At 48.7% G+C, this 25220-nt stretch overlaps 8 protein-coding genes across 8 annotated transcripts; 3 read left to right on the top strand and 5 right to left on the bottom strand.

Moving 5' to 3' along the window:
- Positions 1-148: 148 nt before the first annotated feature.
- On the top strand, positions 149-2743 carry TERG_08589 (cysteine-tRNA ligase; the record flags this gene model as incomplete). Its single annotated transcript, XM_003230837.2, has 2 exons — positions 149-568; positions 629-2743. 2 exons carry the CDS (start codon positions 149-151, stop codon positions 2741-2743), a joined length of 2535 nt encoding a protein of 844 aa, XP_003230885.2.
- A 277-nt stretch (positions 2744-3020) lies between these two features.
- On the bottom strand, positions 3021-4972 carry TERG_08588 (uncharacterized protein; the record flags this gene model as incomplete). The annotated part of the gene is made up of 4 exons (XM_003230836.1): positions 3021-3859; positions 3932-4353; positions 4453-4862; positions 4928-4972. The coding sequence occupies 4 exons, from the start codon at positions 4970-4972 to the stop codon at positions 3021-3023; spliced, it is 1716 nt and encodes a 571-aa protein (XP_003230884.1).
- Positions 4973-6639: 1667 nt separating this feature from the next.
- On the bottom strand, positions 6640-9037 carry TERG_08587 (uncharacterized protein; the record flags this gene model as incomplete). Its single annotated transcript, XM_047748978.1, has 2 exons — positions 8056-9037; positions 6640-7989 (listed from the first exon to the last, which is right to left on the bottom strand). The coding sequence occupies exons 1-2, from the start codon at positions 8584-8586 to the stop codon at positions 6640-6642; spliced, it is 1881 nt and encodes a 626-aa protein (XP_047604971.1). The 5' UTR covers positions 8587-9037.
- Positions 9038-9290: 253 nt separating this feature from the next.
- Positions 9291-13181, bottom strand: TERG_08586 (uncharacterized protein; the record flags this gene model as incomplete). The annotated part of the gene is made up of 1 exon (XM_003230834.2): positions 9291-13181. The coding sequence occupies one exon, from the start codon at positions 13179-13181 to the stop codon at positions 9291-9293; it is 3891 nt and encodes a 1296-aa protein (XP_003230882.2).
- Positions 13182-14373: 1192 nt separating this feature from the next.
- TERG_08585 (uncharacterized protein) lies at positions 14374-15474 on the bottom strand (the record flags this gene model as incomplete). The annotated part of the gene is made up of 2 exons (XM_003230833.1): positions 14374-15293; positions 15402-15474. 2 exons carry the CDS (start codon positions 15472-15474, stop codon positions 14374-14376), a joined length of 993 nt encoding a protein of 330 aa, XP_003230881.1.
- Positions 15475-17484: 2010 nt separating this feature from the next.
- On the bottom strand, positions 17485-21506 carry TERG_08584 (uncharacterized protein; the record flags this gene model as incomplete). Its single annotated transcript, XM_003230832.2, has 2 exons — positions 17641-21506; positions 17485-17586 (listed from the first exon to the last, which is right to left on the bottom strand). The coding sequence occupies exons 1-2, from the start codon at positions 20254-20256 to the stop codon at positions 17485-17487; spliced, it is 2718 nt and encodes a 905-aa protein (XP_003230880.1). The 5' UTR covers positions 20257-21506.
- A 1519-nt stretch (positions 21507-23025) lies between these two features.
- TERG_12717 (uncharacterized protein) lies at positions 23026-24296 on the top strand (the record flags this gene model as incomplete). Its single annotated transcript, XM_047751634.1, has 2 exons — positions 23026-23415; positions 23514-24296. The coding sequence occupies 2 exons, from the start codon at positions 23026-23028 to the stop codon at positions 24294-24296; spliced, it is 1173 nt and encodes a 390-aa protein (XP_047607587.1).
- A 23-nt stretch (positions 24297-24319) lies between these two features.
- Positions 24320-24822, top strand: TERG_12716 (uncharacterized protein; the record flags this gene model as incomplete). Its single annotated transcript, XM_047751633.1, has 3 exons — positions 24320-24419; positions 24491-24669; positions 24739-24822. The coding sequence occupies 3 exons, from the start codon at positions 24320-24322 to the stop codon at positions 24820-24822; spliced, it is 363 nt and encodes a 120-aa protein (XP_047607586.1).
- Between the last annotated feature and the right edge of the window lie 398 nt (positions 24823-25220).

Raw genomic sequence — 25220 nt, 5'->3', positions numbered from 1 at the left:
AGCATCGAAAGGAAAAAAATAATCCAGGGCACAGCGATTGCAAACAGTGCAAACTCCATCCAGCGACTCGCTGTCTTTTCTTCTTCTAGATGCGCAAAAAGAGTCATAAAGCCGACTCAGCGCAGCGCCAGCACCAAGACACACATACATGAACCTCCTCCGGCAGAGCTTTCGTCTTCCTCGAGCCACAGTCACAGCCGCTTCGACACGCCGTCTCCAACCTGTTCCCGGGTTCTGCAGAGCGTTTGCGATATCCCCGTCTGTCTCTATGGCAGCTCCCCGCGAACAGCCTCTGTGGCAGCAGCCCACACCCCACCAAGGGCTGCAGCGAGAGCTGCCGCCGCTGAAGATCTGGAACTCGCTGACCAGGTCGAAGACTCCGTTTGTGCCTCTGGACCCTGAAGGGAAGAAGGTAACCTGGTACGCCTGCGGTCCGACAGTGTACGACGATGCGCATCTTGGGCACGCGCGCAACTATGTCAGCGCAGACATTGTCCGGCGTATCCTCCGGGACTATTTCAAATTCGATGTTAGATATATCATGAATATAACGGATGTGGATGACAAGGTATGTTCAGTTTGCCTTGTCTTGTTGTGCATTAATGGCTGTTGACCTTTGATCTCCTAGATTATCACTCGAGGTAGACAGCAGCACCTGTATAATCAATTCAGCGCCGAGCACCCGTCAATCGATCAAGAACTTCTGGATATCGCCAAAGCTGCTTATGAAGCCTATATCACAGACAACCTGCCGCTAGTACCGGTATCGACGCCAACAAACGAGTTCAAAGAGACCGCCGAGAAAGTATACGCTGCTGTCCTTGATGGAAAGCCCCTTGAAGGCAATTTAAAGCCAGGCGAGCCGGAGGCTAAGGTTAAAATGTATATAAAGACACTGTCTACTGCTGCTGAGGCGCTTACGGTAGCTTCAACTCCCGGCGGTAGCATACCAGTAGCTACCTTCTACGACAAGACCCAGGATATACTATACCCCCACCTTGATACCCTTAAGGGAGCATCAATCCAAGGCTCCGACCACTCAATATTTACTCGTCTGACTAGAGAGTATGAAGATCGATTTATGCAGGATGTACGGGACCTCAATGTCCTGGATCCCGACGAGATCACTCGAGTCACAGAATTTATGCCTGAGATAGTGAGCTTCGTTGAACGTATAATTGAACACAAGTTCGGATACGTGACCCCTGACGGGTCTGTTTATTTTGATATTGAGAATTTTGAGGCCGCCGGGAATAGCTACGCGAGGCTTGAACCTTGGAATCGCAATGATGCCAATCGACAGTCAGAGGGAGAAGGGTCTCTATCTAACAAGCAGGCTGAAAAGAAATCTTCTGCTGACTTTGCTCTCTGGAAAGCCTCAAAGGCTGGTGAGCCAAGCTGGCCTAGTCCCTGGGGCAATGGCCGCCCTGGCTGGCACATTGAGTGTTCTGCAATGGCTTCGTCCCGGCTTGGAAAGCAGATGGACATCCATTCAGGTGGCATTGACCTAGCTTTCCCCCATCATGACAATGAGATCGCGCAGAGTGAGGCATATTGGAGCTCGACTTGCTCACACGTGCAATGGGTTAACTACTTTATCCACATGGGGCATTTGTCTATCCAAGGGTCAAAAATGTCAAAATCACTGAAGAATTTCACTACTATCAGAGATGCTCTTCGAAGAGGGGACTGGACTCCTAGAAGCCTTCGCATCGTTTTCCTGCTCGGTGGCTGGCGAGATGGAATTGAGATTACAGATGAAATTGTAAAGGCTGGGAATGCCTGGGAGGAGAAAGTAAACAACTTTTTCATCAGGGTCAAGGACCCATCAGTCAAGCTCCCTGAAACCACCTCGGACGAAGAGCTCCCCGCTGCCTTAAAGGCGGCTCAACACAGCGTCCACAAACACTTGTGCGATTCGTTCAATACTGCTGGCGCCATGTATGCCATTTCAGAGCTGATCACCAAGTTTAACAACACAAATGAAGCCGCTCTAAGTGCCCAGAATACCCATGCGGTAGCCAAATGGTTAACATCCATGGTCAACATATTTGGACTCAACTCTACAGCAAAGCCAGACAGCGAAAACATTGGCTGGCATGGAGACGAAATCGCTGAAGAGGCGAAACCCTATGTTTACCCTCTCTCCACTATTCGTGATACCCTTCGCCAAACAGCAATCGCCAAGACTGGCCTCACACCTGATTCCATCAAATCCGTTGTGGAGGAAGGACGAAAATCCATTACTCCCGAGCTACTTGACCCCCAGCTCACCAATTCGTTCAAGGATGTGTTCAACAATTTCTGCTCTAGTGCCACAGCTCTCACCGAATCGAGCAACCTATCAAAAGAGATTCTAGACCTCTGCGATACCCTCCGGAACACAAGCCTATTTGATCTCGGCGTCTACCTCGAGGACCGGTCTGACCTACCAGCGCGTGTACGCCCCGTCACACGAGACTTGCTCCAGGCCAGACAAGAAGCTGAAACCAGAGCCAGACAGAAGTTACTGGAAAAGGAAGCTCGTGAGAAAGAAGCTGCTGAAAAGGCGGCGAAGGGGAAAATAAGTCCTTTTGAGATGTTCAAGACAGGAGCATACAGTGCCTGGGATGAGGACGGGCTACCCCTGAAAGATGCAAAAGGCGAGGAGATCACCAAGAGTCAGAAGAAGAAACTGAAGAAAGAATGGGATAGGCAGAAGAAGGCGCATGAGACTTGGCTTGCTTCTCAAAAGACCGCATGATTCTAGATCAGTTTGTCCTTCTTCCTATTTTTTGATTTTTCCTTGCATTTGTAGCGCTTATTTTATAAACTACATGCATCTACACTCAATTGATTATATGGGTGAATAATTTCTCCGCCATCTACATGCATACCTATATATTTTTCCTTACTATACCATCCACCTCCAAGGCTAAGAAGAGTAGCCAAATACTTATGATGACCAAGGTTTACCCATGTTTTCGAGGCTCACTTTCTATTCAGCTAACAATTGTCATTAAGATGACCCATTCTAAGTTCTATAGATTAGATGTAACAACCCGTATCCGGCCCTCCACAGACGGAGATATGACAGGTAATCCTTTAGTTGGATGTCTCCCTCGAATGACCACCTTCCGGGCTCTCTTGATACCCTCCACAGCCTCGTCTAGCTGCTGGAAACTCCCGTCTCCACGACCATCGGCTTCAAACACTTGCAGCAACAGATTCGTGTCCGTCATCGAGCCCTCAGCCTCAAGCAGTGTCTCGCAATGCCGAAAGCAAGAATACCCATCAAACCCTGAAGCTATAAAGTCCACCATGGCCACCGTATAGAAATCCCTGGACAATGCAGCACGCCGTGGTCCATGCTTCGGAACATACATAATATCCCCTACTCTCTGTCCCTCAGGACGGCTCCAGTCTACCACCATGGTAAGCCCTGATACATGCAAAAAGCGACCATCAGTATGGGCATCAGATACCGAATTTTCCAGAGATGCTGCAAGTATCTGGCCGCTGACACGTTTAATAACGAATGCGTTATCAAACGGACTAATGTCAATGATGTCCCGGATCCGCAGTGGTTCGTCTGTCCCTGAGTCAATGATTCTGTCACAGCGGATAGCTCCGCTGTTGACAAAGGCAATATCCGTGTTGTAAAAGAAACGTACCACGTCTGCGAGCATATTCCCAAGATTGGTTTCTCGGCTGCGGATGATCCTGAATCTTCCTTCAAGGGGGATAGAAGTTATGACGAGTGGCTTTTCCACCAGTTTGGCTATTTTGGTTTGCACGTCTGTTATAGCCTTCACGGTTATGGGGCATGGCCGTATGTTCGCATAGTTCGGCAAGGACTTTAGGTCCGCAACCTGATATACTGTTCGACGTGTAAATTTGCTTCATGTGAGTACGTGGGTGTTAAGAGATATTGGTGTTTTGTCCGTCTTACGTTTTAAATTTGATATAGAAGTCGTGCCATCTGCCTGTTTAGGAACGGTGAGACGCAGCACCGACAGGCCATTCCAGTCTGTTCCGCTCTTTATAATGCGTATATCGCCTTCTGTGCAGAATATTCCGGTAGCACTACCAGAAGTGAAGCCCGGGTGGCGGACTCTCGGGTCGTTATTGAAATCTGTGGAAGATCTTTGAACGACGTCGTGGTCATGACCACCGAGTATTAAATCAACCCTCCCACTACCAGTTTTGGTATTCTGCAAGACTGCAATGTCCTCCGCCAGCCGCATATGGGTCAATGCTATAACAAGGTCGCATTTTTCCGACTCCCGCAGATGTCTTGCTGTGGTTCGGGCCACAGTGGCAGGTTCGCATATAGTACAGCTGGGTAAATGCTGGCAGTTTGATGGCCAGTCACTTGCTAACCTGTGTAAGTAGAAGACCGTACACAACCGATTGATTGATTGAACACTCGGGAATAATGATAGACAAATAATGCTAATAGGATGGACTTACGTTCCAGCCAAACCAATGAACCCAATCTTCAGCCCACCCACCTCTCGGATGATATATTTATGCGCCAGGGCTAACAACTTATCATCTCTCCCCTGGGTTGACTGCGAGTCCCTCCGCAGTACGTTTGTGAGCATCCAGGGGAACTTGGTGATTCTGGATAACTCAACGAGGCGGTCTTCGCCAAAGTCGAAGTCATGGTTCCCATAGCAAGCGACATCAATGTTCATGGCATTGAGAATCGTCGGTATATGCTCACCACGAAGGACGGACGCCTCCAGAGATGGGGAGAAAACGTCGCCGCTGAATAGTCGAAGCTGGTGATCAGGGGCTGAGACATCATCGGTGATGTACCGTGGATTAGCCAGGACGGTTGCGAAGCGTGCAACTTGGTCAGCATCGGAGATGTGATACTACATTTGAAATTGACCATATCAGATGTTTAGACCTATTGAATAAGAGCCTTATGATTGTACACCACATCGTTAAAGTGGAGGAGGGTAATGCCCTTGGTTTGGGCCATATCAACGCAAAGTTTATAGTCACCCCTGATACACCCTTAGAGGTCGATATTATTCTATCTTTTCAATTCTTCATTATTTAGTCTGGCAAACAGAGGAAACGCTTAGTTTTAATATGGGCTATCGAGTGCAAAATGGTAGTAAGGAAAAATAAGGGGGATTCTTAACTATTGATCATGATGACCTGACAGGGGTCTCAAGGCTGTCATCACAGTCATCACAACTCCACTACGAGTAGGCTTACATACAATGGCGAGCGGCTGGTCAACCACAGTATTCCGCAGTGACATCGAGATTCTGTTTACCTTGCGATCTAGCAGCTCTCTCTAAGAACGCTTCTGGTAGGCTGTTACTAGTTCTTTTCCCAACCCCTTTGGCAGTGACTTAACTAGTTAGGGCTGCAACCTATCATAAGGTGAAGAACCGGTTAGAAGAAGCAAGAAGAATAGTGAATGAATAAATGAAGTAAAAGAAGTGAAGATAGCAAGTAGAATCTGCAATGTATAAAGGGGCAAGGGTGGTAATCTCAGGACTTTCTTCTTCCAACTTCTCATATCCATCCCACTACTACCCTAACTACTTGGTTACGCAGCTACATAGAACTGCTAGTTTAGTTAACTAGAGAATTGATCAATCTAGAACCTAAAGGAAGACAAGAAACCGTTGAATCTTAAGACTTACGGTTGTATGTATGGTTGCTGAAGGCTACCAAATGGCCAAGTAGGCATGGATCCTACCACAAAGTCGGGTTGTACCGTGTTCGCAACCGAGCGAGGGAGAATTATGAAGTACGCTCAGACTGGGATGAAGAAAAGTCAGACGAAGACTTAGTAACAGCTATAGAAAGCCGAAGGAAGACACTAGAATATCTTATAAGATTTTCAATGCCATCGAATTAGTTAAAAAGAACTATTGATTTGCGTTGAAGATAAAAACCCCATAGTTAATGGCCCTGTAAGTTTTATATTCAGAACTTTGGACCTGCTCTCCATTGATAAACCAAGGTTAAGTCCACTAACTAACCATCCGATTTCCCTCTTTCGTGAAATCATGGTGAAATAAATGACCCTCGACGCCGGTACAAGTATGTGAGGATGGCTTTTGCCTTTGGTCTTAGCTATAGACATACGTTTATGCCTATAGTCTTGCTTGGACCCGTTCTTCAACGGAGCCAGGGCCCAGATTCTTTCGTCTCAGTGCCCGCTGTGTCATCTCACGAGCAACAACTAGGAAGGTCTTCACATAGTGTTCCACAATAGGCATGTCACTCTCTGTAGCCCACACAGGGAGCTTTATAGCGCACTGGTAAAATTGCAGCGCATTTGGGAATTCTGTCGTTGGCTGTATCTTGCCCCATCTTTTATCACCAAATCTTGGAACAGCTTCGTGGGAATGCGTAAATAGTGGCAGCTCATTCAACAAGCCTGTCGAACGCGGGATGTCTACTTCTTGCAGCCCATGGACATCGAATAGTTCTCGGACAAATTCGTCCCGGGTGAGGCCCTCAGGCGCCTTTGAGGAGTCGAATTGCATTACAAATGCATACCAGGCATGTTTATCATTGCTATTGTTGTTGACAGCAGGCATTTTGAGAAAGGGAATAGTGGCTAGGCCTTTAGCAATGTAGGAAGCATAACGTTGGCGGTATTGATCATGGACGGGCAGGAGATCAAATTGCTGGTTTGCAAGGGCTATTGCCAGTGGGTGGGCTCGCATGTTTAGCCCTAGGCCCGTCACTATTGAGTGGTAGATTCAGTGGTAAGCTCCTAAAACTAATGAATCTATGCGATGAGGTATTAAGTAGAAAGATATACTTACGCCAAAATTTCCGCAATGGATGATCTTGTGGAACTTCCTGTTTCGCACGTTTGTTGAAGTGTCCATGAAGAATGGCTCGTGAGTAGTAATCCGTCGAATTGGTAGCTAGGACGCCTGCCTGTCCGCCCATGACGTTCTTCTTAGCTTGCAACGACCATGCAGCCATATCACCCCAGGATCCAACAATCCGGCCATCCACTATCGCGCCATGGGCATGGGAACAATCTTCCAACACCTTGATGTCCACCTTTCGAGCATTATCGACAATCTGGCGCATGCGGCATGGCAATCCCCACATATGTGTCACGATAACCGCCTTTGTTTTAGACGTGGCTCGCTTGAGTATTTCATCTGGATCGATGTTTCCATCTTCCAGGCTGTCACAGAATATAGGGACAGCACCATACTGCATTAAGGGTGATGCCGTGGCAAAGAAAGTGTATACGGGGCACAGAACCTCATCTCCGGGTCGCAAGTCCAACGCCTCAAACATATGGAGAATTGCTATTGTCCCGGAGCTGCATACAAGAGCGTGCTTCAGGCCATGCATCTTGAGCCATTTTTCTTCAAAGACCTCATAAATGTCGGACCTGTTGTAGATGGAGAGTGAAGAATGCATCTGGCGCACAACAGCAGCCTCAGACTCGGGCGAAAGCAGTGGCCATATATGATGTGCACCTGCTAGAGAAGCTTGTGCATAAGATCCAGCAGAGTTTCCGGGAGTAATAACCGTCTCAGTGGCATTAGGATTGTTGTATGCACGGCGAGTGGCTTCCATCACCATGACGGTATCTTCCAGATTGGCGACAGAGGCAAGGAAATCGGACTTTGCACCGGTGACCCAGGCAGAGAATTGTTGCAACATCGAGTTGACAACATACTTCTTCTCCGAAGTGTCGTGGAAATGAAACGTTTCGTTGCCATTACTATCTCGCAGCCTTACATCTCTGCCTTCCAAGGCAAAGGTGCCGTGGGTACCAGTAATGATGAGACGTTCTTCGTTCCTGTGAGCCACTCTTGAGAGATGAACGTGACCTATGTTACGCTTTGCTGCCTCTCCAAAGTTCATGATAATGTTCGAAACGTCATCTCCCCCATATTCCTGGTCAATCCGGATGCCCTTGGTATTTTGGGCAGTGATTGAAGTCGGCCTCCCGAAGAGAGACACGATCATGTCCAACATATGGCATCCTAAGTCTTCCTATAAGGAGTAAATAACGGTTATTTAACTATATTCGGAAATAAGGCTTAATTGGGGGATACATACAGTAACACCAACATCACTTGTTGCTCTCCACGTGGCGTCCAGTTCCGTGATATTGGCTGTAAGTGTTGCAGTGAATGAAGCAACCTGTCCAACTTGGGAAATGAGATCCCTGATCGCCAGATAGCGTGGCTCAAAGCGCTTCTGGAAAGTAACGCCGATTTTGACGGGAAGTTGCTGAAGCTGCTGATATTCGGCCGGTGACTCTGCAACGGGTTTCTCCTTCAGGATAGGCACTCCTCTCTGAGCTAGAGCCCGACAGCATTCTAAGTGGTACTGGTGTGGGACGCAGACAATCGCAAAGTCTAACCTCTGCTTGTTGTTTTTCAGCAGATCGTCGAGATCTTTGTATACATTGATGTTCGGATGTTTCTGAGCAAACGCCTGTCGGGTTTTCTCGTTGGTATCACAGCAAGCCACCACGGTCCATGCTCTTGGGTTCTCGAGGATGATACGGAAATGGGTCTTGTATCCACGATGGCCAATGCCGATCATAGCCACCTGAAGCGGTGACTTCTTAACGGTAGTATTCATCCCTTTTTCGCTTATCAATAGCACACCAGAATGGCCGTAGTGTGGTTGGATCACTGTTGAGGTGGGAGTTGAATAGCAGGAAAGGTGGGCAGTTGAAGGACGAGAGCGCACTTTGCAGATGTACAGTGCGAGCCAGTAAAAGAGCTTATATGGAATACCACCTTCATGGCTGAATACTCTATACCTTATCCTATCCCCTGATAAGGCGTCCTGCAAAACTACTACATAGTGGCAGCCAGGTGTGAACCAGGTCCCCGTTTCCCGAGAGGCACAACTTGAATCAGCACAAGTCAGAAGTGCCAGTCATCGCGTAGTCATGACAAGTAGAGCAGCAGAAACACCAGCATGGCACGATACTGTATGTCAGTAACAGGGTATCTTCCTCCGTATCAAATATTTCGACAATGTGGTCCATTCTTCAATATTTTTCATCTTATGTTTTTTTTTTTTTTTTGTTGCCAGGGATTTGGTCGTCATCTGAGTCACATGAAATATTGCTGACTCCTCAACTTAATCTGGGTTTATGGCTTCAGGGGGAAAAGATTCAGGGGTCAGGGGCAGTTAGCCATCAGCAGGCAGTATACAATACTATGCTGGATACACTATCAAGAAGAAGACAACAGCAATGGCTCTCAAGAGAGAATAGATAAGTCCTCGTAATAACTAATATATCACTTTCGATATTCATCTACACTAAGGTCTTGCTAGCTACTGGCTATGTTTATGAGCAATGCCGCCTGAGACTGCATGTCAGGGTTCTCCAGCACTTGCTCCATACTGACAGATATCCCGTTTCCTTGATACCTTTTTGAAATACCAAAGGCAGCAATGAGATTGCCCCACACATTGTAAAAGGGAGTTCTCTCTGTCCAATATATGGCCAGCTGCTCTGGCTGACAACCCAAAGCATCAGCCCAAGCTTCCTCTACAAACAACTTCTGACTCTCGCGAAACTCCTGGGAGGAAAATATGACAGCATGAGATGATTGTAGCCTTACTGGATCCATGTCACTTTGAGAAACGGTGTCAGGGAGTAGCATGGGGATAGAAGGTAACTTCATAATATCTGCTGTAGCAAGCTGGAGTGGGTCATCGATATTGTCATGGAAGCCACGGATATGCTCCAGCATGCGGGTTAGCATCTTTTGTGCTAGAGACTCGGGGATGGTATCTTTGCAAAAATCGAGAGCAATAAATGTCTTTTCTGGTCCAACAGGTGTGCTGAATATCGTGATGTCATGCCGATCCGCTGGGGGCCGGATCTCATCAACCGTAAAGCGTTGCGTCTCATCCAGCTTGAAGCTGGTGGTTTCCTCGCCGAGGTTTTCGTACTCCACCAAAGTGCTAAGTCTCTCCCATGGCCGCCAGTCAGTACATTCTTCTACAATCCGCTTGTATTGGAAATTTTCGAAGCTGACGGCTTCAAAGTACTGTCCTTGTATTTGTTCTAGGAGCTGTCGCCGTGTCATATTGTCTCCAAGGCGAACTCGAACCGGGATATTGTCTATGCAGGCTCCTGCTACATGCTCGATTCCTGGGTACATGGCGTTCCGACCCCATATAACGGAGCCAAAAACGACATCATCGCTGCCAGACATTTCTGCCAGAACCAGAGACCACGCAGCCTTTATTATAGTGCCGATAGTTATCTCGGAGTCCGAACGAACAGCACTAGTATCGATCATGATATCAACTTGCCCATCAAGCACGTATTTCCAAGGGATGCTGGTGTGGCGGAAAATGGAAGTCATGGCAGAGCCAGCCAGCGTCTTGCTCCAGAAAGCTCTTGCAGAATCCTCACTATGTGTTGCAGCAAAGTGAGAGTACGCAAAGAATGAAGTAGTTGGGTATAGTTCCTGACCATGAAACGCAGAACCAAGCTCCCTGCATAGACGTATGAGGCTCACTCCATCATACTGCAAGTGAGATGCACGCATAACCATACGTTGGACTCTTCCATCAAGACCACGAATTAGCCAAAATTTGAGAAGTGAGCGAGAAATTTCAACTGGCATGGGAGTATCTGCTTCCACAACGTCTGAGGTAGCCTGAGAAACATCCTTGGTATACATGCAATGTATAATATCAACTGAAAGTTGCTTCAGCGTGACTTGGTAGACTTTTCTCTTGAATACCAAATAAACCGTCCGCAAGATATCGTGATAAAGTATCAGCCTTTCCAGGGCTTCTTGGAGATTGACAGCCGTAACGCCCGTTGTAGAGAAGTCAAATGTAATATAATTTGTACCACCACGGGTCTTCAGGGAAGACCAGGCAAGATTCTCAATCTGATAATCCGTAGCTAGAGCAGCATCCTGTATGTCATTAACGTCCACACCCAAGCGGGGAGCTACTGTTTTGGAGATAAAATCTTTGCCTAGACTAATAGGCAAGGCGGAGAAGGGTTCATATAGTGGGCTACCATCTGGCTGTGGGTGTTGATTCTGCTTTGCTAGAATATCAGATATTTGGTTCAGTCGTGGATTCGAAAGAACCTCAGCCACAGTGACCTGAAGGCCTTCGCTGCGAGCTGCCACAGCAAATCTCATAGCAAGGATGGAATTTCCACCCAACCAGAAAAAGCTATCTTCTCTGCCAATGTTATTCACTTCGACACCGAGTAAGTCCGCCCAGAGAGAAGCTACTTTAGCTTCAATTTCTGTCTGGGGTGCGGTCTTTGGTTTAGCCTGAGATGAATACGTCAGGAAATCCGACTCTGACAGAAGCTCGCAGGCTGCTTTGAGCAATTTTCTGTCTGCCTTTCCAGATGCATTCGTTGGTATGTATGCCAGGGGTAAATATAGTGAAGGGATAAAGTGTGTCGGTAGACGCTTAGTCAAATATTCTTCAATCTCAGTTGCTCTAGCTCTGGATCTATCAGATGCAGGTAGCAATAGATCATGCGTTGGCATAGTGATACAATCACTGCGTGCATCCAGAAATGCAATGAGCATCGGTTGACATTGGCGGTATAAAGGATAAACTATTTCTACCACTGAGCCAAAATTCGACCCACAGAGTACTTGATTTATGTGATATTCAATCTCACCAAGCTCTATCCGATGACCTCGGATCTTGACTTGGGTGTCTCGACGACCAAGAAACTCCAAGCTACCGTCAGCTATATATCGAACAAGGTCACCTGTATAGTAGATTCTCTGGTGTCTAGCTTCATTTTTCATCCACGGTATACAGTTTCTGAACGAATCGGCATTTAGGGTATCATTCTGCAGGTATCCTCTGGCAACCGTTGGGCCTTGTAGAGCAAGCTCACCGACAGTCCCGATAGGTGCAAGCCTTTCCCGGTTATCGATTCGAACAATCCACGCATTAACTGCTTTAATAGGTTTGCCCAGGTGGCTAGGATCTCGGATTCCTTTGGATAGCAAATGAGCTGTTGCTCCAACTGAGTTCTCCGATGGACCATAGAGGTTGAATAGGTCGACTTCGTCTGCCCAGGCCTCAATGATATCGTCACTGGTCACCTCCCCCCATGTTGCAAGAGTTTTTAGGGTGGGGGCATTCTTTGGTGTCAGTGTCCTAGCAAGAGTCGGTGTCATGCCCATCCAGTTGACCTGGAAGTCACTTATGGCTCCTGACAGGTCATTGAAGCGGCTCTCTTCAGAGGGGATGCAGACACAGGCTCCTGCGAGCAGTGTTGTGACAACCTCGGTCAAAAAAGCATCAAAACTATGGCTTGCGAATTGGAGAACCCTAGACTCCTTGTTTATATGGTATGCTTCGATCTGGGAGATTGCGTTTGCCATGTAGGTACGATGTTCCATTATAATTCCCTTGGGCGTACCACTGCTGCCAGAGGTAAATTGAATGTACGCAGCATCCTCTGGCTTAACACTGGTCGAAACGAATGTCCCGGCACGGTCTGGTTCGGACAAGTCGCTGTCAAACAGAGAATCATAGACGGCTAGCTTTGTGAGTGACCTGTCAAGTGGTATCTCCAAGGAGTCTTCCAGATCTTTGCCAACAAGCAGGACGATCGCCCCGGTAGTCTGCAGAATATACCTGTGTCTCTCTTCCGGATGGTCATGATTCAGGGCCACAGCAGCTGCACCAGCCTTCAAGATACCGAGCAAACAGACAGCCGACCACTTTGACTTGCGGAACAAAAAGGCCACAGTGGACGATCCTGGATCTACGCCAACTTCATGAAGCTTCCAAGCAACACGAGATGAAAGGACGTCTAGCTGGCGGTAGGTTAAATCACCGTCCCAGGCGCAGATTGCAGGGCTCTCAGGCAATTCTTCTACTCGTTTGCATATCTCATTATGGAGGCAGACATCGTAGGAGCCTAGGTCTCGATCGTTCCAAGCCGCGATATTGCGCGCGTCGGTGGCTGGGAGCAAATTCAAATCACATAGGCGCTGGCCTGCATTCTCGATGAGCTCCGAGATGGTCTTTGAGAGCAGTTCTGCGAATCTTCTGGCCTGAACCGCGCTGAAGATGCTGGCCGGGTAGTTGATGCTGATTTCTCTTAATGGTAGATTCACTTCGACGGCCAAATGGGCGCGTGTTTTCTTTTGATACCCCAAGCAGCACAAGACATCAGCAACACCCAACATCAGAGAAGGAGCCATAAGAGTCTTACAGGTGAATTACGAGGGTCAACATGGTCGATTTTTTTGCTGGCCTCTGCGGTGGCTTTGGAATCAGGGTCTCGAATCGAGAGTATGGTGTCAAAGAGGCCAGTGGAACCAGCGAGATCAAGCAGACTCGGGCTTGAATCACCAATAATTGGCAGCTCTATCTCCTCAATCAACTGAGAGAGGTATGAGAAGGTATGCTGGCTATCGAGGTGACAACGAAGCAGGCTATTAGTGCTGCCCGTTTCCACTCCAATGCACACGTCTTCCACGCCGGCGTAGCCCCCAACCGCGGAGCAACAGGCAAGCTTCACTATTATACCCCCTGGGACCCGGTGAGAACGGCTGAATTCTACCAGAGCGCCTATATCTAATGCATCCTCGATTGTCACTGTTTGCAAATCAGCCAGCAGAGACGCTGCGAGGCGACTTTCTTTGGCACTGAAGATACAGCAACTATCCCAGGTCTTCCATGCAGGCGTGGCCTCCTTTGAAGCCGCCTTCATTTTGCTATCTTGGATCTTCCTTGCTAGGAAAGTCAGGTATCTGGATTATTCAGTGGAACCAGTATATCTCATTCACGATATCATCGGATCGTCCAGTCTCACGAGATATATACATTGCGTATCTCTTGGTTTCATGCCACAGTTGCCGTGTGTAGGGGAATTGACTAGTTAGGTATCCTCCCCATGCGATGACTTCAGTTCGCGGCCCCTGTCTCGAACAGTCATGCTGACACCACCCTCACCCCCTAATTCCTGTAGCCATATCAGCTAGTCAGGGGACTGGTGTTTGTCACTTGACAAACTTTTATTATTGCTGCTTGTCAGCTGTCACCATTCGATCTAAGCATGCACCATTGATACCCCTGTCAGGCTGTCAGGCTGAATGGGCACCATGCAGCTCGAACCACTGGGGTAACCTGGGAGCAAGGTTTATTGACACAATGTCAAGAAATGGGCGAAACTTCCATACCAGCGAATGAATTATTACATCCAGGAAAATCTGGGGACTTCACTCTACAGAAGAGAAATCGGGCTCTACATCCCTTAGCTCAGAACCATTCACGTCTACCCTGACCATGGAAAACAAAACCTAAAAGAAAAGCCTTCAAGGACATAAGTGAATATCTAATCAATCCCGGCTTTCCATAGTCATTGTAGGGGTCAATCAGCTCCAATGTCCTTTATGGATTGGCCTTTAGCAATACCTCAACAGCCTCAATATTCCCCAAGGACGCGGCAATTTCAATAGGTATCATACCAGATTTGTCAACAATATTCGAGTCAGCGCTATAGTCCAAAAGCAACTGCATCATCTCGGTGTCATTAGTCTCAGCTGTATCATGTAAGACAGTCCGTCCTCGTTCATCTCTGGCATTCATATCCACTCCATGTCGTAGCAGTAATCGTACTACAGCTGTTTGTCGATTGGCCACCGCTATAGCCATGGCATTCTGCTTTTTGTCCCGAAAGCAAGGTCGAGGTCCGCTAGACCCGGGCGGTTGCCTGCTTATAGTCTCAGTGATCCCAGCTCTTGAACCGGCCTCTGATGGTGACTGTTGGCGAAGCGATGCAAGATCAAGTGTGTCATGAAGTGACGTGTCCCCAAAGTGTAAGCTCAGGTCATACTTCCCTGGCGAAGGACTCATCGCAACGTTGGTATAGGTGGCTGCTGGCAGAGGTGTTCCGCCGCTTCCAAACCCAGGATCCGAGGCCGGTGTTAACGTAGCGATTTGAGTGAAGGTATCTTCGGCGTCATGGTAGTAACCCTGCATGCTGCCAGGTTGACTTCTAGAAATCATTTGTGCATTTGGTTGTAGATTCTCGGAAATCCCTCGAATGAATGTATCGTCCAGTTTTGGATAATCGGGGCGCAGTATCACTGCTGATGCTGTATCCGAGCCCTCATCCTGAGCATCTGATGATGTGTGACATGGGCTATTAAAGCTACCTCCTAAGCTGCAGCTTACATTTGAGGTCAACATTGTTCTGGAACCAAGTAAGGTCTGTCGATTAGCTGCAATTGAAATTGCAGACTCTTTAAAGGCTTGCAGCTCTAGGTTCCTAGCTTGGAGCTCTACAATCTGCGCTTTTAAAGCATTCCCTATATAATCAACCAAATTAGCAACCCCATGGTTACTCTAAGATATTGATATCTCCTCGTGGACGAGCTGACAGATGGACTAAATAGAACAAAATGAAAGCAACTTACGCCGTTTTCTTTGTGCATCTCTATTCTGTTGGCGCCGTCGTTCAACCAGGGCATCGCTCGAAGTTGGTGACATTTTCAGATAGCATGACAAATTGCCTATGTAGAAACAGTTGCTTGTTTAATTAACTAGCCACACGCCAACTAAGGGCCCACAGTGTAATCCGGTAGAATGAGGAGTCCAGTATCGAGGGTATTCTTTCAATATAGGAGTATGACTATTTAGAGGCACACATAGTATATGTAAGAAGACGACAGCCCAGAGGAGTATGCATAGTAACATTCAAGAGAGTAGACAGCTGTGATGGGACATGGGATTGTGCAGGTGAGCTTTATCCTCTGAACTATTTTTGACCAGTCAGTCCGCTGGATCAAAATATTCCCTGCCACTCCCTGAAGCCCAGTGCGTATTATCCGCGGAATTCCGGCTAGGCCTGTTGGCTCTGGTCCAATGGGGTTCCTTTGTAAAAGCTAATATTTTGGCTCGCATCCTCCTTCAGGTAGCCCGCGATAAAAATTTATCACTATGCTCTGGAAGAGAGAGAGTGCGCTCGCTAGATGGCTAACAATGTCAAGGGTTTTATCCCATCCCATACAAAGCTGAAAATGTGGTTGTCCAAGAAGTCATGCATGGGGCCAAACCCTTCAATGGCTGTGCTTCATTGAGCAGGAGATGAAGAGTAGGCCAATCGCTGTTCATACTAGCATAGAGCTTTCCTCGTTTTCGCCAGCGGGCAGGGCTGAAGTGCATATAGACACCTTCCTGCCCTGAGCGCTCCCCTCTCTTAGCCATACCGCTTCGTTGCATGTGCATGGCCCTATGCAGGACACCCCCGGTATGACGCATAATCCATGTCAACCGTCTGCGAAATTCCGGCGACGCCGGTGGAGATATATCCGAAGGGCTTGCCACCAGCCATGGGTCCGGTCATCTGTGCGCTCTCACGGAGAACTACAAGATATGTATCCATCCGTTACGATTTGCTAGCCGTCATCTGCTGATAAGTGGTCTAATCTGATATCATACCACTTAATTAAACAGCCAGGAGTGACATACAAGTAATTTTTATACAGGTGTATGCCTCAGTAAAGTTCTCGCCCTGGTCTACTGCTTCCAGTAAACACAGGTATCGGATGGTATCTCTCCCTATGCTGCATAATTATGACTTTATGTATGATTACGAGATCATACGGTGCCATGAAGGCCAGATGGAAGCTCCCTGTTGGCTTCTCGGCCTACTACCTGCTGCGAGCACACCCTGCTCATCACGGTGCATGTCACAGGCGGGGAACGATGTAAACGACTAGGGATCAAAAGAAGTCTAGAACACCAAGCGTGTATTTAGGGTACAACCCGATCAGGAACCAGCCAATAGAAGATGTCAGGGGATACCTTTATTGATGAACAGCCCGATCACTTGTGAATGGAATATATTTGTGTCCCCTAATGCACGTAAAGGGAATTTGTTGATTGGCTAGAACTTAGGGCAATCCGGCGCTAACTGTGCTTTTCTATTGGGTATTGTTGCCTATACTGTTGGCACTCGATTCATTTAAGAATTTTGACCAATAGAAAGTAGACATAGCCGCGATTGTCCTTCATTGTCATCCAATCCATCCAATCCAACTCAGAGCAAGCGCGGAGAAAGAAAACGGGATCTCATCGCCAGAAGTTGGTATATTTTTATGGTAAAGGAAACACCAGCTGGGTTTGAGTCCCACACATGCCACTGCTTTCCCCATCAAGTCACATGGCACTATCAGCAAGTATGTAGAGAATTCTCCTGAGATTGCCAAAAAAAAAAAAAAAAAAAAAAAAGGATAACACTTATGGTGCCTTCGGAAGCCTTAGGTTACAATCTTCCTCCCTGGTAGGAAGAGCTGGCACCAATGTCGGTACCTCTCATACTTAGTTTGATGGATATCGCAGTCTTAATTCTCCCGCGGCCGGGTAACGATCCATGCAATGGTAGTCTAGTAATGATATTGAATCAAAATGGTATCTAAACCTATGAAATGAAAAGATATCCAAACGGGATATTAAGAAAAAGAAATCATCAAAGTGAAAATCGTATTGTTCACCGTTTCATAAGTTGTTCTCGCTTTTAAACTTGTCCCATGCCTCGTTGAGGGTGCTGAATACCGCGCCGGAAATCATCTTCTGCTCAGTAGTAGCGTTTACGGAAATCTAACATTGTTTAGCATTGCACTGCTTTCTTCAATCAATCGATACAAGACATACCTTGTCAGGATGCACCTTGGCAATACCCTTCATGTACTGAATCTTCACTTTATTGGGAAGAATCAGCTCGGCCATACTGATCTTTTTCCATCCCGCTTCGGGCCATAATACAGTGTCTAAGCTGGCTAGGAGGGCACGTAAGTTGTCTTGCTTCCCTCCTTTCCAAGCCGCGAGTTTCGCTTCAACGGCATCAGCGAGGTCAAACTTCTCGTTATCTATTCGGTCAGCGGCCTCATTTGCTGCTCGGAGGCGACTGACCGCCTCAGCCGGCTTTGTCGAGACCGACTTGGGAGCGGCAGGTCTAGGGGCTTGTTTGGGGCGGGAAGGTGCCGAAACAGGCTTAGATGGCGTCGACGAGGCGCCATTTGGTCCTATAGAGACGGCCTTTTCACATCTGTTTCGGCCTTGTATGCTGGTATTACCGCCATGGCCAGATTCAATAGCTTCTCTCCAGACGGCCGACGCATCTTTCCATTTTTCAAGCTGTTCTAATGCCTCGGCCTTCCTCATCAGGGCCTTACCGAAGAACTCTCGCATATCCTTTGGTGGCTCTCCATTGCCGAGATCGATGGTCTCGGAGTCACCCTTCGAGGGACCAATGATAGAGAGAGCACGATCCGCGTCACTAATTGCACTCTTAGGTTCGCCTGTCTTTAGACAGGTCAAGGCACGATTGGTGAGCAAGATGATAACGATGGGGTGGTCGTTGGGTATTAGAGAAATGGAACTGGAGTATGAAGCGTGCGCTACAGCATAATCACCTCGCTTATAAGCCTCTGATCCTTTCTGTCGGTGGCTGTGTATAGATGCTAGTGATGCAGGGGAAATCTGTGGGACTGTCCTTGGAGGTGCCTTTGGCCGGACCGGGGTGGAAGTGCGAGATGGCCTTGCTGGAGACGTTGTTGCTGGACGAGCTGGCCGAGCTGGCAGAGACGGACTTTGCAGTAAGTCTGGTTCCGGTGCGTCAAAACCAGGAGGAACCGAGGAGGCAGCTTTCCTCCTCCTTGCTGGGCTGACGTACGCCTGGGACGCCTGCTCTTCTGCATCAAAACGTGATAGCGGTGTTCGCCGTTTTCTGGCGTCCGGTTGAGGATGATAAGACGGGCGTTGGATCTGCCTCCGTAGATCGTCCTCCTGCTGAAAACGTGGCCTTGAAGGAAGTTCCGCCGGTCTGCCTCGCGAGCTAGCCTGGTGGGGCGAACCTTGGGGCTCTCCGCCTCGGGAACGTGAAGACGAAGTTGATGGTTCTCTGGATGTTTCGAGCATCATAGCTTCATTCGTCATGGTTTCTGTCTGTGCTGATCCCTGGGGGGATTCACGTCGGCTATCCACCTTCCGCTCCCTGCTTCTCGGAGGATCTGGCGTGCTATCTCTCATCCAGCGAGGCTGGGACGAAGTGTCCGAGGAGCCGTTATTGAATTCTTGAACTGCCTGTTGAACCCGCTTCGTACCCGTTTTCCAAAGCGAATTGGCTGATTTGAAAAGAGTGCTTCCAAATTCGGATGCCAGTTGAGCGGGATCCTTTTCCCTGGGGGTGCCATTGTTTGAAGATCGATCGCGAGAGGAAGCATAACCATCGCCTTCCCTCCTTGACCGTCGAGACATCCCAGGATCCGGTGATCTCTCCTGCTGGCCGGTATGGTTTCTACTTTGTGCCTTTTCCTTTGCCTCGCTGTGAGCCTGATTGAGCAGCCAGCCGACGGCTTGCTGGACGTCTGTACCGGACGAAGTCTCGGCAAGGGCCTCTCGCGCCTTGTGAATGGGGAATCCCATATCTACTAATTCTGCGATGGCTCTATCTTCCGGGGTACGTCGTGAGCGCTCCGCTTCAGGCTCTTCGGGGACCTCAGCTGCCGGGCTGGTCGTCTCACGTTTCGGAAATTCAGATACTGGCTTTGCAAGGAGGCCCAGTACGTCGTCATCATCGTCAGCACCATTTAGCGCCTGTGCCTTCGTAGCTTGAACTTCTGTCTTCTGGCGCCGGCTTGCATTAAACTCCGCCATGCCGAACGGATCGTCGTCGTCGTCCAGGACAGTAGTAGTAGGAGCTCTGGCGGGAGAGCGGGAATCTGCCCGAGACAGAGGAGAGGGGCTGGGGATAGGAAAGTTGGTAGACTTGTCAACAGGCGCAGAAGCGTTGAAAGCAGCTAGCAGATCATCTTCATCATCGCCTCCAGACGTTGTCCCGCCCTTTACCACACCGGCCTGAGCTTGGGGAGCACCTTGGCCCGTCCCGGACTTCTCCAGACTGTCCCATATCTGATCATTGACTCCGCCATATTGAGCCTTGAGCTTCTCCTGCCTCTCCCTCTCCTCACGTGCCTTTTGTTCCGCCAGCTGCTTCTGCCTTTCGGCCAGGGAGAGGTTCTTGGTAGCGTTTCCAGACGGGAAGTTCAGCAGATTTGCAAAGCTATCATTATTTGAAGGTGTCGTTGGCTTTGAGGATGGGGCCTTATTCGAAGCCGTGGTGGGTTGTGGAGGAAACGGACTTGAGCGGCCGGACATGGGGGGTGTAGGACGTAGAGTCGCAGCAGACATGCTTGAGAGAGTGTTTACCGGTGCGGGCTTCTGGGAGCTCGAGCTCTGAGTCCAGTCAAGGCCCGAGAGGTCATCCATAATTGCGATGATAGGTAGCGAACGGCGTATGTAGAGGGAGAATTGGGCTCGCTCAGCGGGTTATACTGCGTTGGGTGTGAAACTGGCGATGCTGGCGCAAACAAAAGGGGACGAAGCAGAAGTGATACGCCAGTGTTACGCACAACAACATTGCTCAGCGAGTTCCAGCAGACATCTCGGGCGTCATGCCATCCCGCCAAACAGCTTCTCTATAGCTTGTAAATCAACACAAATCAGCAAAAACAAAGTGGCGCTTCTTCACGGCGTTTCTTCTGCTTTGCCTGCAAAAACATCGAAAAAACAACCAAAAAAGGGCGCTCGGACCAAGAGAAATTCCGCGGGTTTCGGAGTTTCTTTTATCCAGCCGTTATTATGTAAGACATGAGCCGAGGTTGCAGCAAAAATAAAAAAAAGCAGATAAAACATTAAGAAGAATATACGGACTAATGACAAACAGATTAAATCATTGGAGGACAGAAAATGACGAATGGTTCGTGCTTGCAGGATGGCGATAGATGTCTGGCTAGGTATGACATGGTCTGAGATGGCATGACATTTGTCCTTTGGTCAGTCGGTGTTGCTCCGTTTTGCATAGATGAAGGCGTTGGTCGTAAGTGCTCCGTTTATTATTGAATTTTGGCCACCCCCATAGTCAACCGTTCTCCCTTCGAAGTAACTGCTCCGAGCTTAGGCTGCGTTTAACTGGCTTCAAGAGAAACGGTGGCCGAACCAGAGTATCAGGATGCCAAAAGTCCAATCATCATGTCTTCTCACCGAACTCCGGACGGGACGCTGTGCCTGGTCCGCGACTATAACCGATTGGCAACCATGCCTTAACGCCATATTAAAGCTTACAGGCAGCAGAAGCGGAGAGCAGGCAGTCCTTGGGTGGGAGTGAGCAGTAGTACAGCTTCGATCCCCATAGCCGTGGTTTCCTGTTAGAGGAACTATACTATACGAATTAAGCTCCGTATGCTGTCCACTGCCCACTGGCTGCCATCCAGTTCTATTTGGTCAACGAACGTATGGGATAGAGTACGGCTGCTCCGTCAAGTGGACACTTTTGTGCCGTCCCCTTCGCCAACACGGACAAGAATCGAGAAGTGCTGCCAGGGCCTTTTTTTTTTTTTTTTTTTTAACCTTCGTTGCCTTTCTCGCCTTTTGTTTGACAAATCTGTGCCGTTTTCCATTTTGCTTCTTTCTTCTTCGTGGTAGGCTCCAGCAGGCTAAGCTCCACATGGCTTTTGAATGGCCGCGTATCATTCGTGATAGGCCGGTGCTAGCAGGACCCAGCAGATGCAGGTTTAAAACATCTAGCCCTCGTCGATGGGGAAGTTAAAGTACCCCGTTTTTTCGATTGAGGATTTGCGTGCTTTCTTACTTGCCAGTTGATGTGTGTCGTTTCGAGACGGGGGGGATGGTCCTCTTTTCCTGCTGCCCCAAACTATTATTTGGCAGTTCAACTAATTATTTAGGTCCTCTTCCTGGGATGTCATTTGTCGATATCCATGCTTATTGTCCAGCATAACCGAAGTATAGACATGAGTTAATCGGCCGGGCTCCATTTTAAGTGGACGAGATGGCCCTCGCGCAGAGGAAAGGTCGGGTTCGATGGCGGCATAAACTCCATAAAACTTTCCCACCTGGCGCAAATATTGATGTATGTAGGGGCGAATTAGCCAGAGCTTCTTTGCGATGGCCATGCGATCTTAACCCCTTTCCGCTCAGAGTCCAACCAGGGGCAACGTATAACTAAACGAGTTGAGATAACCCCCCCCCCCCCCCCCCCAGGGATGCTGATAGGAAGTCGCTCACAAGCCTGGTCAGGAAGAGAGCCTGGTTTCTTTCTCCTGTCAACTGTTATCCTGCATGGATCTATCCCGGGTCCAGATGGGCAACTTGAATGCTACCGTTTCTCGCTCTGGCAAGAATCATGCATGACAGTTTGACAATGAGTTTCCGTAGCCGTAATATTAAGACGGGAAGGCGGATTTGCCCCTGATCCCTGGCCTGTCGCGGTGCCATGTAGCATGTCAGGACTTGTCCATGCCATGCTAGTCCAGACGGCTATATGCGAGTCAGTATTGGCTAGCTATATATAAGTACACAACGCTGGACGGACAGTTGAGCTGGTTAGTTCATGCACCAGAGAGAGAGAGAGAGAGAGGGAGAGAGACGGAGAGACAGACGCATTATTCGACCTACATCATATAAGGACAGACTCAGGCATCCACCCCATCCCCAGCGCCGGCAGACCAGACAGGCATAGGAGCCCGGTCCCAACCAGAGACCAGAGATCCTAACGGAGGACCAGGACCAGCAGCCGGCCGCCAGCCAGCAAGCAGAGCCAGCATCCAGCGAGCCGGAGAGAGAGATGGCAAGCTCGTTTCCGCCCCGCCAGCCAAATCTCCCCACTGCTTCAGCTCTTTTTCCATAAATAATATATCTCTGGCCGGGTAGCTATCGTCTTGGATCGAGATTTCGCTCCCTTGCCCCGTCGTGTCTGCGTGTCCTGCCCGTCTGCGTTGTCCGTGTATACTCCGGACTGTTCAAACCAACCTGGCCTGCAGATAACCCGCCAGCAGAGAGCAAAAGTTGACCCTATTTTTCGTTTCTTTCCTTTTTTTCCCGTCTGGATCTGCGAATCAAGTGACTCTGCAAGCCACGACGTTTTTTTTGCTATTTTCTGTATTATTTTTTTATTTTTATTTTTTATTTGTACTTTTTTACTTATATTTTGTCGCTGCTTTTTTTTTTATTTTCCTCGCCATGGGCTTCTTCAGGCGCAAGGAGGGCCGGGCAGCAAGCAACAACAACAACAACAACAACAACAACATCCACCACCACTTCGAGAAGGACGGCCAGGAGTCGGTGTTCTCTAATAGCAGTTCCAGAGCGTCGAGTACGTCTGCGAGACTGCCGGTGTCTTCCATCAGGTCGAGCAACAACAGCCCAACATCCCATCCAATACCCGAAGCTACCATGGCGCCGCCGCCAGATCCCAACCTGGACCCAGCAGCCTACCTGAGGAGTATCCATGCCGTCCGCCAGCGGTGCGGCCTGGTGATGGAGAAGGCAAAGGAGAACCAGCTGAACCACTTTGACGTCGACATGAGCAAGTTCCAGACGACGGCACAGTACATCGTCTCTATCATCAAGGTACGCGGGGTTGACTTTGATACCAAACTACAACCACAACAGCAACAGCAACAACCACACAAACAAGATGCATGCTAACGTATATACATGTCCTGTAGAGAGACTACGCTCCGGATTTCCAGAGCATTCCTGACCACGGACGCTGGCAGCACTTTGACGTTGGCGGGAAGCCTCGCATTAACCAGCTGCTCCAGTCATGGCCTAGCACCATCGACAATCTGGAGAGAGCTCGCAGGCTGATAGATCTCTTCCTTGTGTCGGTTCTACTCGATGCCGGTGCCGGAAACACCTGGAGCTACAAGTCAAAGGAGTCTGGAAAGGTGTACAGGCGGAGTGAGGGGCTCGCCGTCGCCAGTCTGGAGATGTTCAAGGCTGGAATGTTCAGCAGTGACCATACCGAGCCATGTCAGGTCGACGGAGCTGGTCTGAGGCGTCTGACCGTGGGAGCGTTGGCCAAGAGAATGCAGCATTCCGAAGAGAATCCTCTTGCTGGTCTCGAGGGCAGAGCCGGCTTATTGGCGCGGCTGGCAGACGCTCTGAACAACCAAGAGCTCTTTGGTGTTGATGCTCGCCCCGGAAACATGCTTGGTAGGTGTTTCATGCTGTTTTCTCCCTTCCCCCCCCCCACTATTCGGTATTGCAGTACTAAATGTTTACTAGACTACCTTCTTTCTCACCCATCTACTCTCGCTTCTTCAGTTCCCATCATCCCCGTACCACTTCTATGGAATGTTCTTATGGACGGATTGTCTCCCATATGGCCACCATCCCGCACACAGATCGACGGAATATCGATTGGTGACGCATGGCCTTGCAAAGCCATGCCTTCATCCCCCCCCCCGCAGAACCGTGGGAAAACATTGTCCCTTTCCACAAGCTGACGCAATGGCTCTGCTACTCTATCATGACTCCCATGACTAAGATATTGAATATCCGGTTCTCAGGCCGTGAGCTGCTTACCGGTCTACCGGAGTATCGGAACGGCGGACTCTTGATCGATATGGGTCTGCTAACATTGAAACCAGAGGACACTAACCGGGGACTGGATGCATACAAGGCTAACGCTATGATCAAGGGCAGCCAAACGTGGAGGTAGTCCCACTGTTCAGTCCTGATGATGATGTCATCGTGGAATGGAGAGCTCTCACCGTTGGCTTCTTGGACCAGTTGCTGGCAGAAGTAAACAACCTCCTGGAACTGAAGGACGGACAACAACTCTGTCTCGCTCAGATGCTCGAGGCGGGTTCATGGAAGGTTAGCTCCCTTTCCATTTTACCTTGTTTTCGTTAGATGACCTTGACGAGTACTGACATAAACCTACAGGGCGGACGAGAGATTGCCGAAGTCTCCAGGCCGAACACTAAGCAGCCTCCTATCATGATCATATCGGACGGTACTGTCTTTTAAATCAACGCAGAAAAAGCAACGCATACGACCTACGTTTATTTCGAGGAAACTACACACTCTACGTTTATGTCTGGAGCATCCCTACATCTACTTATATCTAACTTTTATTTCCTTTCTGATCCAACATATTCCTGACGTGTTTATGACTATCTAATTTTGGTTATTCTCTCCCTTCTTTATGATGCTTCATGCTCTACTTTTTGTCTTATACCTCTTCTCTTCGCACCTTTATTCTGGCCTCCCTTATTTTTGCTCTCAAGGAAATTTTTCCGGTGGCCCCATTGCGTTTTTTGACAAGTTATATCAAATTCATAGCGACATATTCCCTTTTTTCGTTGGAATTGGTCTTGAGGTCTTCGTTTTGCTCTATCGACTTTAGCTCCCGATAGATGCGAGAG

Source organism: Trichophyton rubrum, assembly GCF_000151425.1.
Source record: "Trichophyton rubrum CBS 118892 genomic scaffold supercont2.17, whole genome shotgun sequence".
In the NCBI taxonomy this organism is placed as follows: Eukaryota; Fungi; Ascomycota; class Eurotiomycetes; order Onygenales; family Arthrodermataceae; genus Trichophyton; species Trichophyton rubrum.
The sequence above is the reverse complement of the archived record's forward strand: the minus strand, read 5'-3'. Positions and strand labels throughout refer to the sequence as shown.